The sequence below is a fragment of the Marmota flaviventris genome, chromosome 11 (genome assembly GCF_047511675.1).
Source record: "Marmota flaviventris isolate mMarFla1 chromosome 11, mMarFla1.hap1, whole genome shotgun sequence".
Classification (NCBI taxonomy): Eukaryota; Metazoa; Chordata; class Mammalia; order Rodentia; family Sciuridae; genus Marmota; species Marmota flaviventris.
Window position 1 is genome coordinate 88,460,739 of NC_092508.1, and position 13,349 is coordinate 88,474,087.

The 13,349-nt window shown below is 31.9% G+C and overlaps 1 protein-coding gene across 1 annotated transcript in view; it reads left to right on the forward strand.

Moving 5' to 3' along the window:
• The window catches only part of Lrp1b (LDL receptor related protein 1B), a 1,514,976-nt gene that overhangs the window by 728,765 nt on the left and 772,862 nt on the right, over positions 1-13,349 (forward strand). Inside the window, exon 12 of the mRNA XM_071619306.1 lies at positions 10,703-10,883. Coding sequence (XP_071475407.1) covers positions 10,703-10,883 — 181 coding nt within the window. The remainder of the gene's footprint in view (positions 1-10,702; positions 10,884-13,349) is intronic.

Sequence of the window (13,349 nt, forward strand, 5' to 3'; positions counted from 1 at the left end):
CTGGGGAAAGCATTTTCTGAGCTAGCAGCCAGCTTTGTAGCAAGCAGCACGCTTTCTTGTCCCTTCTTCTTTTGAGCAAGCAGTTACTCAGCAATCATCCCATAGCCCCTTTGACTGACTTGGTTGCCTCTGTGACTAATAGGTACAAATCCTTTAGTATCCGTGGACAGATAAGCCTTGCAATTTGGCAATCTCAGCTAGAATGTACAGGGGCACTCAAGGTGCAGTGCATACTGCCTCTCCCAAGATCCATAAGTCCCTGGAAATAAGCTCAAGTCAGGAAAAAAAAATGGTTCACTTATTTCTATTGTTCATGAAAATTTCACATATGATCACCTCTCAAGTGTCCCACACAATGACTTTTTTAAATTCATAGGGGAATGTTGTCTTTCTGCATGTAACTTTTAAAACCTGCCCTATTGAAATATATTCTTTTTTCTCTTCCCCTGAATGCCCTGGGCATGGTCAGCTCAGGGCCTTTACACTTTGTTTATTGTATCTGGAATATTTTATGACTAGATATTCTTATACCACTCTTTGTCTCCTAGAGAGCTTTGCTTACAAACCACTCAGCTTTTTCTGGCCAGTCACACAAATTTGCACACCCACACACGTACCCAGCTTAAATCATTATACCCTTTCCCTGATTACTTTTTCTTTTTAGTGCTGATCCTCAATATTCTGTATGTATGTATTGCCTTGCTACAAGAATGAGAGTTTCTAGAGGCCAGATATTTCTGTTTTGTTTTGTTCAATAATAAGTCCTTGTCCTAAAACAGTACCTGGCATATATTATCTATACAATAAAAATTCATTAAATGGATGAACAGGCACTTAATTTGGTTTTCATTACTTTAAAATAGTAATTAAACTGATGAAAGGGAACTAAGATTGGAGAATGATTCCTTTTCATTCTAAAATAAGGAACAATAAATTGATTTTTTTGACTTGAAAATTTATTTGAATGTTCACTGAAATTGTTCTTATAATAATCTTCCCTGTTGACATTTGAGACATCTCTTAAAATTTTACATATTTATGATAATGTATTTGAAATTCTATAACATTTTTATAAAAAATGCATGATGATTTTAGTTAATACAAACAAGTCAACTCTTTAACATGCTTTTTCAGTACCTGAAACTGTATATATATATTTGATTTGGTATATATATATATATATATATATATATATATATATATATAAATATATATATATATATATATATATATATAAATATATATATATATATATATATATATATATATATATATTTATATTTGATTTGGCATAGCTTCAAATTATACTTTTTCTTTCGGAGCTGCAGAAGTACCTTAAATAAGTACTTAAATAAGTAACTACATTCTTATTTAGATAAAATATTCCTCAATATTTTACTTTATGGTTTTACTGTAGATTATAAGAACTCATTTTAAGGAAAGAGACTTAGAGAGCTGACTACTCATAAAGGTGCTAAAACCAGTAGTGTAGGTTTCACTATCAAAACTTAAATCTTTGAAAGAGTCCATATCCTAACACCGTGACAGTGGAACCAGTGGTTAAAATATACATTTTGAACAGACATTGTTTTAATTTTCTTTTTATTGCTGTCATCAAAAGACCACACAGGAAAAATTAGAGGAGGAAAAGTTTAATTGGGGATCATGGTTCCAGAAGTCTTGGTTCATAGACAGCCCACTCCATTGCTCTGGGCTCAAGGTGAGGCACAACATTATGTGGAGGAAAGCATCTCAGAGCATGGCAACAGGAAGAAGAGAGAGAACTCTGCTCATCAGGGACAAAATATAAACCCCAAAGGCATACTCCCACTGATTAAAGTCCTCCCACCACACCCTACCTGCCTATAGTTACCACTGTGTTAATCCATGTTAATGAATCAACCCACTGGTCAAGTTACGATTTTTTCATAATCTGATCATCTCATCTCAGAAACTGCTTGCATTATCTCACATGAGCTTTAGGGGGACACTTCATATCTAAATGGAAGCCAACCAACACACCATAATGGAAACCAACATTTACTCCATTGTCCCCTAAAAGTTTTCATTAACATCTTATATAATGGTAATACATTTATCAAAAGCATAATAATAAATTCAAAATTCACAAGTCTTTCCACATGAATTTAGGTGTCCTATGTTCTCTGTCTCATGTAGCCTAAAATAGTGCCTCATTTTTTCCTTGTGTTGCATTCTAGTGTTTCACTTCTCTTCAAACATAACATACTTGTTGAGTATCTGCATGTTACTAATCAAATACATTTTGGCTAGAAAATAATTGTGAAATTTATTTTTAATAATTTTTATCAAATTTATTGTGAATTTGATAATGTGCCATGTGTTGTTCATTTTATTATTCTGTCTTTCAACATGAGAGTAAAACCGATTATGATCTATATTTTTATTTGAAGAAATCAAGGCTCAAGTTTAAGTGATTCATAAGAATTTAATAAGCAATTTACCACAATTTATTAATGTGGGGGAATATGGAAAATATGCAAACTTTTGAAAATTTCTGATTTTCATTAAAAATTTGGAAATGAATCCTTCACTGCAATAATCTTGCCCCATATTTAGTCCCTTCCATTCTACTATGCCCCACTATTTCCTTCTTCCAGTAAAACATTGCTTATATTAGCTTTCTTTGCTTTTTGTTCTTTATCATTTTTCCTCTACAATTCTCAAGATCATCCTTGAGTATAAAATAGGGTAGGCACACTGGAACATTTCTCAAATTTCCATATTTATTATTATTGCTTCTAACTAAATCTGGATTCTATGAGTCATACTACTTTTCTGGGCCTTTATTTATTGAATGCAGAAATTGAACTATGTGGTTCTTTAACTTCCTTTATCCCTAAAACATTTAATTTATAACAAGGTTCATTCTGCATTATTACTGCATTTGCCTCGACTCCTTTCTTCTGTTTTGTAAGGCTACCTGTGGACCAAAAAGGACTTTGATGATGTGTATTTTCTTAGATATTTATGGAAGGGTTTTGTGAGATGAATTACTAATAAGATCTTGACCTTCTTGACCACATTTGCTATAACTCACACATGCATTTTTAATCTATTCTTTTCTCTCTGAATATTTATGTGATTTTAAAACTAGTGTCTTTTTGTTTAAATTGGTAGATAAGTACCAGGAGTAAGATCATAAGAAATGATAACATCCTGTTCTTTGTCATGGTGATTATAAATACAATGAAGATTTACAGCCTCTGGCTTTTAAGCTCAACTGAAGGCTGGGGATTTGGCTCTGTATTGGAGCATTTGGGTAGCATGCACAATGCTCTGGTTTCAATATCTAGAACCACCTAAAAAAATAAAATAAAAATTAAAAATAAACTTAACTGAAATTAATGGTCAGTGTCACTACTACACAGGATACCACAGCCTCCTGTATTGTGTATGCTCCCACACATGTTTTTTAAAAGTTCAGTGAAGCCGGATTACAGGTACACACCTGTAATCCCAGCTACTCAGGAGGCAGAGTGAGGAAGATCACAAATTCAAGGCCAGCTTATACAACTTAGCAAGACCATATCTCAAAATAAAATTTAAAAAAGGGCAAGGGTGGAGCTCAAACCTCCAGTAGCACAAAAAATGTTCAGTGAAAATTATCAGTTGAAGTGATGCAACTATTTGAAGGCTTTCCATGACCTAGTGAAAAATCATGAAATGTATTAGAAAATATAACTAATTAAAATGTAACTCCCTAAGAAACTATAGTGAAGTGGCTACTAATAGAGTTGCTTTTTCATCTAATATAAAAGAGATCAAATAATTTACTATTGATGTGATAGGTTCCAGAGTGTCTTTTAAAATATAAATTATAACATATTTCACAGGAATAAAAGGAATATTCAAAAATAGCTGTGATATTTTGTGTTCATGAAGATAAAGCAATTTTATCGCTTTTCTCTCTTGGTAAGTAGGCAGAATTGGGTAATAAAAGGCTGTTCATGGAAATGGCTTTCTCCCAGTTCACAGTGAGGTCTTTGATGTTATACAAAAGTTTTTAGTGGAATAATATAAAATGATATACCCATTGCATATCTCTTGGTGATTTCTTAAATTAGAGGCTACTGTGCACTTCATAATAAGTATTTCACTTGAAGAGAATGAGTGTGAAAAATGTTATTTATTCATCATTCTAGGTAATTCAAAAGGATGATTTCCAGGTTATAAGCATAGTAATGGTGTATTAGGCAGGGTTCTCTAGTGTAATTAATATATATATATATATAAAATAATATGTAATATAATAATGTATAATTATACATTATATATTAAAGTATAATTATACATTATTATATTACATACTATTATTATATATTATATTATGTAATTATTAAATATAATAATATATAAACTATATATTATTAATATATAGCATATATTAATAATATACTATATATTTAATAATTACATAATATAATATATATAATAATATATTATATATATGGCAGAGGCTGGCATGTCCAAAATGTACAGGGAAGGCCAACAGACTAGAAACCCAGGGAAGAGCTGATATGGCAGCTCAAGCTCAAAGACAGTCTGGAGAGGAATTTCCTCTTTTTCTGGGGATCTCAGTTTATTTTTTCTTAAAACTTTGAACTTGTTAGATGAGACCAATTCCCATAATGAGGGTCAACCTGCTTTACTCAAATCCTGCTGATTTAAATGTTATTGTCATCTAAAAGCTCCCTTCAAGGCAACATTGAGATTGACATTTGACCAAATATTTGCATACTGTGACTTAGCCAAATCAACACACGAAATCAGTCATCATACATAACTATATAAGCAATATGCTTCAAGGCAGGGTAGTAGTACAAATCAATAGACAATTTGCATCAGATAAATAACATGGGCTTTGGTAATTACTATTTTTGTTTATGTTTTCAGATCAACTTGTTTGTTCTAACTTCATTTATTATTAATCCCAAATTATGTGTTTCCAGAATCTTTTCCTTCCACACAGTTCTACATGGCTCCCTAACATTCATATCTTAAAGTAAAGTACTATATTAGTCTTTTTTCTCTTGATAATGACATACTGGATAGGTTTCAATGAGAAGACTTTACTTGACTCAGAGTTCTGGAAGTCCAAATATGAGGTCCCAAATCTAGGAATCCTTTTTTTCTGCCATGACACATCCAAAGCAGGAATATGAAACCACATGGCCAGAGACAGGGAACCTGTATGTATATGTTTGGCTTTTCTGGTCTCTCCTTCTTAGAAAACCACCAGTATTCAACATGGGGCACAACCCTAATGACATTATGTAATCTTAATAATCTCCCAAAGGGCTCACCACAAAACCTCTAAATACCATAGTTTTAACTTTCTTCATGCCAGACAATGGGAATAAATTTCAATATATGAAGCCTAGGGACACAATGAAACTGCATCCAAACCACAGAAGATACTTATTCCCTTTTATTCAGAAGTGTCCTTTTAAGAATGCTTGCATAGAAAATAAGGCTTGGATGATAGAGTCTCCCTCCCATGCTAATAGCAAACCTGCTTATGACCTACTGTGGTAGATCTGGGTTTCCTCAATTCAGGGGTTCCCTACCCACTGTGTGTGAACATATCCATATGGTCCTTTCCCAGTTGCCCCCAGGGGACTTTGAATTAAAGAGCACTGACGTCAATCTGCTTAAGATCCTGCTGCTTGTTGAGACATGAGTAATAAAGTTCTTTATATCTGACCTGAAAATTTCATGTCTTCTAGCAGTATCTATGAAACAAAAATAGCCAAATGTATAAGCTTGAAAGTATGGTAAAATCTCAGTTCTTTACAATTCTTGACACTTCTCATTTTCCTTATTATTCTTGATTCATTCACTGGTAACTATAATGCATATAGTGGCACTACTTTTATTCTGATCATATAAAAGATGAGATAACTCTATGCCACACTCATCAAAACTGACAAATGTAGCTAATAATAAAGTAAATCGCTGTTTTAATATGTTCTATCTAGAAAATAAGACCTTCTGTGCACTCTTTGTTTCTCCTTAAATCCAATAGCAAGGTATTTTTGTTCTGATTGAGAGTAACTTGTGTATTCACACTTCCTGACCTAAAGGCATAAAAGAGACCTGGGATAGGAATGAGGAAAGCATGAGCTTCAAATGACTATTAGGAGAAAGATCATAAGAACACTTCAGTCTCTGGCCAAAAATTCCAGAAACCCCAAGAGATAGCAAGTTCTGTAGGCAAACTTTACCAGCCACAGTGTTAATTAAATCAACATCATTCACTCATGTCAGAAACAAAGGAGCTGTGATGCCTCAGGCTATACTAAAATTCACAAAGAGAATTTGCATTAATTGAACTACAAGACTCAGAGGCAGGAGAGTTGTCCAAGTGCTGACTGAAGGCTAGGTTCACTGGCACTTGTGAACTTGTAGCCATGATACATGAGGGCCATAAATCTAGCTATTTAAGGTAAGTTACCATACTCTTCACTCATACACACACTTTTGTTCTCAGAAAAAAAAGTGCATGCTAAGAATAGATAAACTTGGATAAAGTGGAAAATAGGCACTGTGCTTCCCTAATGGCATTTACTTAAGTTATTCTGAAATTACTATAACAGTGTTTCACAGAGGAAAATGTTATAGAAATTCTAACAATTTGAGGAAAAATAATGCATTAATACATTTTCCACATTGTCCCAAATGTGTAACCTATAAAAACTTAAATTATGCAACAAATATACCACTTATGATTATTATATTTTTAGAAATCTTTTTTGAGAAATAGGTGAATTATTAGAGCATTTGAAAATATATACAGAAAGGATATATGAACTCCAGATTACAATTTCTAACCTATTGTAATACACCTGTATTTTTTCATTGAAATTGTCATAGAATTGAAAACATGAAACTTAATGGGTTTATTTTTACCCTCAATGCTTGAGATCAAATCTAGGATATGATGCATGCCAGTCTATCACTTAACCACCTCCAGACATAACATTAGGGGTTAAGCTTAAATATTCATGTAGTTTGTGAAAAAAATCTGCTTTTTCTCTGAAGTATAGGGATAGATACATGTCTAATTTCCTCACTTATCATGGAAAATAGTGATCTGATCTAGGACTTTGAATATGCTAGGCAAGAACTCTACCACTGAGCTATACCCCCAGCTCCAAAACATAATCTAAATTCTGTTTTCTCTCTCTCTCTCACACACACACACACCCACACACACACATACACACATACAAATAACAACAACAACAACAACAAAAACCCCAAAATATTATTTACTGGAATTATTTTGAAGATGTACAAACATGTTGAGAGCCCTTGACTATTGATATGAGAATGGGACTTTATGAAAGCTAAGGGAGATTTGGACCAAATATTTAAAAGTAATCATGCTCTTTGTTTATGAAATAATAATAGTAATAATTGTAGTGAGTGTGAATTTCAGGATCTAGACTACTAAACTTTACCCAAATTTATGCAAAGCAATCCACTCTAATATTTTCTTTATCCAACATGTTCCTTGCATTGAATAGTCATCTTTCCTTGATATAATAAATAGAATTTCTGTATTTACTTATGTTTGTTTGACATTTAAATGCCATAAATCTACATATGTTCCTGACCAAGAAATTTGTTCACAGAGTTCTTATTAGTCAATCTCAGACAAGCGCCAACTAGACTTTGAATAAAAGTAAATATTAGGGCTGGGGATGTGGCTCAAGCCGTAATGTGCTCGCCTGACATACGCGGGGCGCTGGGTTAGATCCTTAGCACCACATAAAATAAAGATGTTGTGTCCACTGAAAACTGAAAAATAAATATTAAAAAATCTCTCTCTCTCTTTTAAAAAAGTAAATGTAATATATATATATATATATATATATATATTTTTAGTGTTCTTTCTAAGTCATAAATTAGTTGAAAGCAGAGACCAAATAATATGAATATAGAATGAATCACTTATCAATGTATATTTGTGGAGATAGGGATTAATTGATTTCAGACTTTTTTCAATAAGAGAGAAAGTTCTTCCCTGCTCCAGTAAAGATAGCTAAAAAGATTTCAAATTTGCATATAGATTATTTTATGAGTTTCCTAATTTTAAAATTAAATTCAGCCTCATTTGCCCTATAACAGAAAAAAAAAAAACATAAAGTACATTACAAAAATACTCTAGGCTAATTGTTTCATTACTATCTTAATGGACTAGATAGCTAGCTAAATGGAAGACTATAATAATTATGATACTATTAATAATAATAATGGCAACATTTATATAACATTAACTATATGCCAACCATTATTTTAAGAATTTCACATATCTTTATCCGTTGAATCCTCAAAAATCCTGTGGATTAAACATTGTCATTGCATTCATTTTAAACATAAGGAAATTGAAGACAGGAAAGTGAATGAGTTTCTCAGCTAGTAAGTTAGTCATGAGAAGTAGTGATCCCAAACTGTGATCCTAATCACTACCTAATTGCACTGTTTAAGCATTCCAACTTTCAAAAATAAAATACACCAATTAGGAAGAATTTCTTTCCAAATTCTGTTTCTTAGCATTCTGTTTCATTTTCACTATTTATTTATGAGTGACTCTCTATATAATATTTCTAGTTGAAGTCGGCAGCTGGTAAAAATGCAAAGAAATATTATTGAACAAGCATTGTAAAGGTGTATTTCTATCTAGTAACATCTATAAAGAAAAAAATCCAGAACATACATAATTTTTTAAAAACCCTGGACATTGATGAAAAGCTTAACATATATTAAGAAATTACTATACTCCAGGTGGTATGCTAAAATGTTTTATATGCAGCAGCCAATTTACCCCTTGCCATCATCCTAGGGGTAGATTCTGTTATTATCTTCAACTTACACACGGAGAAATTAAGAATGAGAGTGAGTCAGATATTTGTCTAAGTGCTAAACATGAATTTTCCATCCAGCCCTTGTAACTTGGATTACATATTGTAACTTGCTTCAAATGGAAAAATAAAAAAAATTCTCAAGTCAGAAATCAAAAGGAAAGCTTTAAAATTAAGAGGGTTATTCAACTTGAAGATTGTCTATGCTCTAGTAGATTTCAAACGTAATATAAGTTTTGAAAACCAACTAGCAAAATAAAAATCAGCTACAGTCTATAACACATAGAAAAGAAAGTAAATAGCAGCTCTCTTTCCATTGTGCCAGAACAGGAAAGTGCTCAGTAAAATTAAATGTCAATAAAGTAAAGATAAAATTAAACTTTCTTCTAAGCATAGGCACAATTAACCTGTGAAAATTCCTCATATTGGATGGTAATGAAGCAGATAGCTTAGTGAAATTGAGAACTTATCTGATTCACTATAATGGGATTTTCAGTTAGATCAAATCTCACTTTGTATTAGTCATCCTGAGTCAGGGCATATGTTGATTAGTAGAAAGAGTTGCAAAAGAAAAAAAAATCTTTTTTTTTTTAGATCCAGAGGAGCCATTACTAGTAAATATTATAATAGTAAATATTTATTACATCTGCTTATGAGGAAATGCAAAGTGGATTTCTCAGTATGTGTGAATACATAACTCTGTCTCTAATATAATACTAACTATTGCTTTGTCCAGGAAGTTACATTTCTATATCTTCTTGGTTTTGAATGAAGACAAATTTGGCACTGGGGATGTGGCTCAGTGGTGGAGTGCCTGCCTGGCATGTATAAGGCCCTAGAATCAATATCTAGCAGTACCAAAAAAGAAAAAAAAGAAAAAAATTTCACAGTATTTTTCCTTGCAATATGAGAGTAGAACTATCTTAGTGGAGTTGTGAGAAGTTTAGGTGTGATTGACAAAATAGTATGAAGTAAGGATGGATGGATGCTGCAGAAGCTCACCACAGGAGAAGAACAGTTTTGGAGGTCTCTATACATGGATCATAAAATTGAGATTTTTATCCCAACTCCACTGTCTCTTGAATAATAGACCATAAGAAAATGCCTTCACGTTGAAGTGTTGGGTTTTCCCATTTTGTAAAATAAAAGGTTTGAATCAGATGAAATCCTAATATTCTATGTTTATACCCTTTGATTTATCACTGTCTGTATTTTATAGAAGCTAGTAATAGAGTTCTTTTAAAATAAGCCTAAAATATACAGAAGTGTTTCAGTGAGTCTTTAAGTGATAAAAGCCTCTTTTAGGCTTTGAAATAAGTGCTCTGGATGGACCTGTCTTTTGACAAGAGGGCATTATGATTATTTTGGCCACTCAGATTAGACATTATAAATTTGGACATGATATCATAGTACTAGATTTTTTTCAACAGTCTATACTGTATTTATGCCTTTTTGCTCACATGATTTTTTTTCCTGTTTTACTGCAAATCACTCTCAATAACAATATATTGAAGTTCGGTTATAACACCATTATGATCAATTTGTCAACACTTGTTACAAATGGAGAAATCTATTTGAAGAGAAAGGACCCATCATTCACATTGAAGGTCATAAAGATAAAATTGAAAAATATTTCTGGAATATTGGTATTTTCACAAATCAAATCCATAAACAACTCATTCCTGTTTGAATTAAATAAACACCTTAAGCAAGTTTAAATAAACAAGTAGTAGACATTAATTTTACTGCTATTTAAAAATTAGTTTCTTTTCTTTTTTTTTTTTTTTTAACAGATCTGGATAATGTAGAGGGCATTGCTGTGGACTGGATTGGAAATAACCTTTACTGGACAAATGATGGCCATAGAAAAACAATTAATGTGGCCAGACTGGAAAAGGCTTCTCAGAGTCGGAAGACTCTTTTAGAAGGAGAAATGTCCCATCCCAGAGGAATTGTGGTGGATCCAGTTAATGGGTACGCAATTTTAAAAAATCAGCTTTATATCAGAAAAATTATACTAAAGAAATTTGTTTTTCATTTTATTTAAATTTCATATGTATAAATGAATTCACACATGGATAGTCTGATTAGGAAAAGTTACTCATATTAATGATTTCTTCTAGAAAATATACTAAATAAAAATATCAAAATACATCAAACTGAAATAAATTATTTGTATAAAGTCTATATTACTTCATTTACTCAGATGAGCTATTTTAGGCAGTCTGACATCGAGATAATTAATCTATTTAATCAGAGTATCAATCTTAATTTTAAAAATGATATTGAAATTTACTGTATTAAAAAGAAATAGCAAATGTTTCTGTACATTTATTATGGGTCAGACATTTTGTGCTCCTAGCTGTATTCTTCACAATAATCATATGAATTGGTTGCTATTATCATACTACCCTCCCATTTCATGAAGGAGAAACTGCTAACTGATCTGTGAATGGCATTCTGTCTCAAGACTTTATGCTTAACCACTGTACTCCATTGCTTTTGAGAGTATAGGTTAATGATCACATAATTTTGGATACAACCATAGTTTCCATATAGAGACATCACTTTATAGTACATGGTACTTGTTTAGGACAAAATATTTTGTGCAATTCTTGGTAATATATCCCCCCCCCACACACACACTTTTTTTTTTAGTCAGAGCTATTACCTGGTGCAAACCTACACTCATAGAAATATCAAAGAAATGTGGAAATTCCTAGCAGAAATTCAGAATCAAATGAATGTATTGCATATTTTATGTACAGTTTGTGTGTTTTTATTTCCATGACCTATATACATTATGTTTTTCAAAATAGCACCACACAATGACTATTCTTTATACCATATTGCACACATACAGAAAATATTTATTTAATTAAATAGAAATCCCTCATAAACAGAGTTAATTGAAGTGCAATTCCTAGCATTGTTTGGGTTGAGAATATGTTCAAACATAATAAAGATGCTTCTTCTAGGCTGTGGATGAACTCATTGTATGTTTTCATAAAGGCATAATTAAAATAAAGCAATTTCATTGATTTTATGTGTCAACTCCATAATTATTTTTTCTCTTCTGGGACTGTTAAAACAAAGCATTTGTCTGACCTTATACCAAGGCAACCTTAGTTTCATGAAAAAGTGTGTATTCCAAATTGTTTAAAGCTACTTGAAACAAGAAATTTCAAAAATGTGTTAAAATGACCTCTTTCTTTTTAGTATTGTGTTAGAGAAAACTGTTCTGATAGAGTTAAACATTCTTTATTGTTCTCAAAGAGATGACATAAATATTGAGGCTATAAAATCAAGCCACTAGCTCCATCTTTCTTATCAATTCAGAAACCATGTTCAAATACCTCTCTAGTAGGCAGAAATCCAACTTGTGTTTGAAACCTACCTCATCCAAATAGCTCATTCTTTTGGGGGGCAATCTTGATTATCTTGATAGATATGAATTTATTTTTTACATAAAGACAACATCTGCATCCCTGTCAGTCTGCTTACCAATGAACTCTACATTTGTCTGTGTGTTACAAAAAAATTACTTTTATACCTCTTTCATCAAACACATTTTTTTTTCCAGCTGGGTTAGTGCTGATATGCACTAACATCAGAAACAAAAATCACATATATCACAAACAAAAATCACATAAGTGAAAGGATGCATGTGCACATATTTGCTTATTTAAACACACACACCACACACACACACACACAACATTCTTCCCTAACAATATGCAGGGTTCATAGCTCTATGCTAAGTATACCATGGTTTACAAAACAATCAGACTTATTAATACTCAGGAATCACCTGGTATTTTCTGGAAAGTGGAGAGTAGAAGGTGTAACAATAAATAAGTAAAGAACAGAGAGCATATGAAGAAGCATCACAAGATGAAACTATAAATATGCAGAATTTTTCAACGTTTTGATAAGAAGTTTGATTTTATTTAAGTGATATTGGAAGATTTTAAAAATTAAAGCCACATTTTAAAATCATGATTCAAGAAAAATTTATTTTTGGCAATTAGACGAAACACAATAGATTTGAAGAAGGATGTCCATTAGGAGTTCATTTTTAACCATAGCATTTGTAATAAGAACAGAATAGTGGACACTGAAATAGGAGACACTGAAAAAATAGAACTGGCAGGTCTTAACAACTTCAGGAAGAATAGATGATGATATAATTGTTCCTTAAGCTGATAACTACAAATGATATCATTTCTTTATTATAATTTCATAATTTATATCAATAACAGAGTCCCAACATCTCAGTCTGACTTCTCAAAATAGCCTTTATAATGAAATATGTCCAAAGCAAAGTGCATATTTTCTTTCCAAAAGTATTCTTTTATATCCTTATCTCAATGAATAATATCATACCTCTTTAGCTAGCAGCTATATAGTATATCAGAAACCAAATCAAAATTTTCAGTG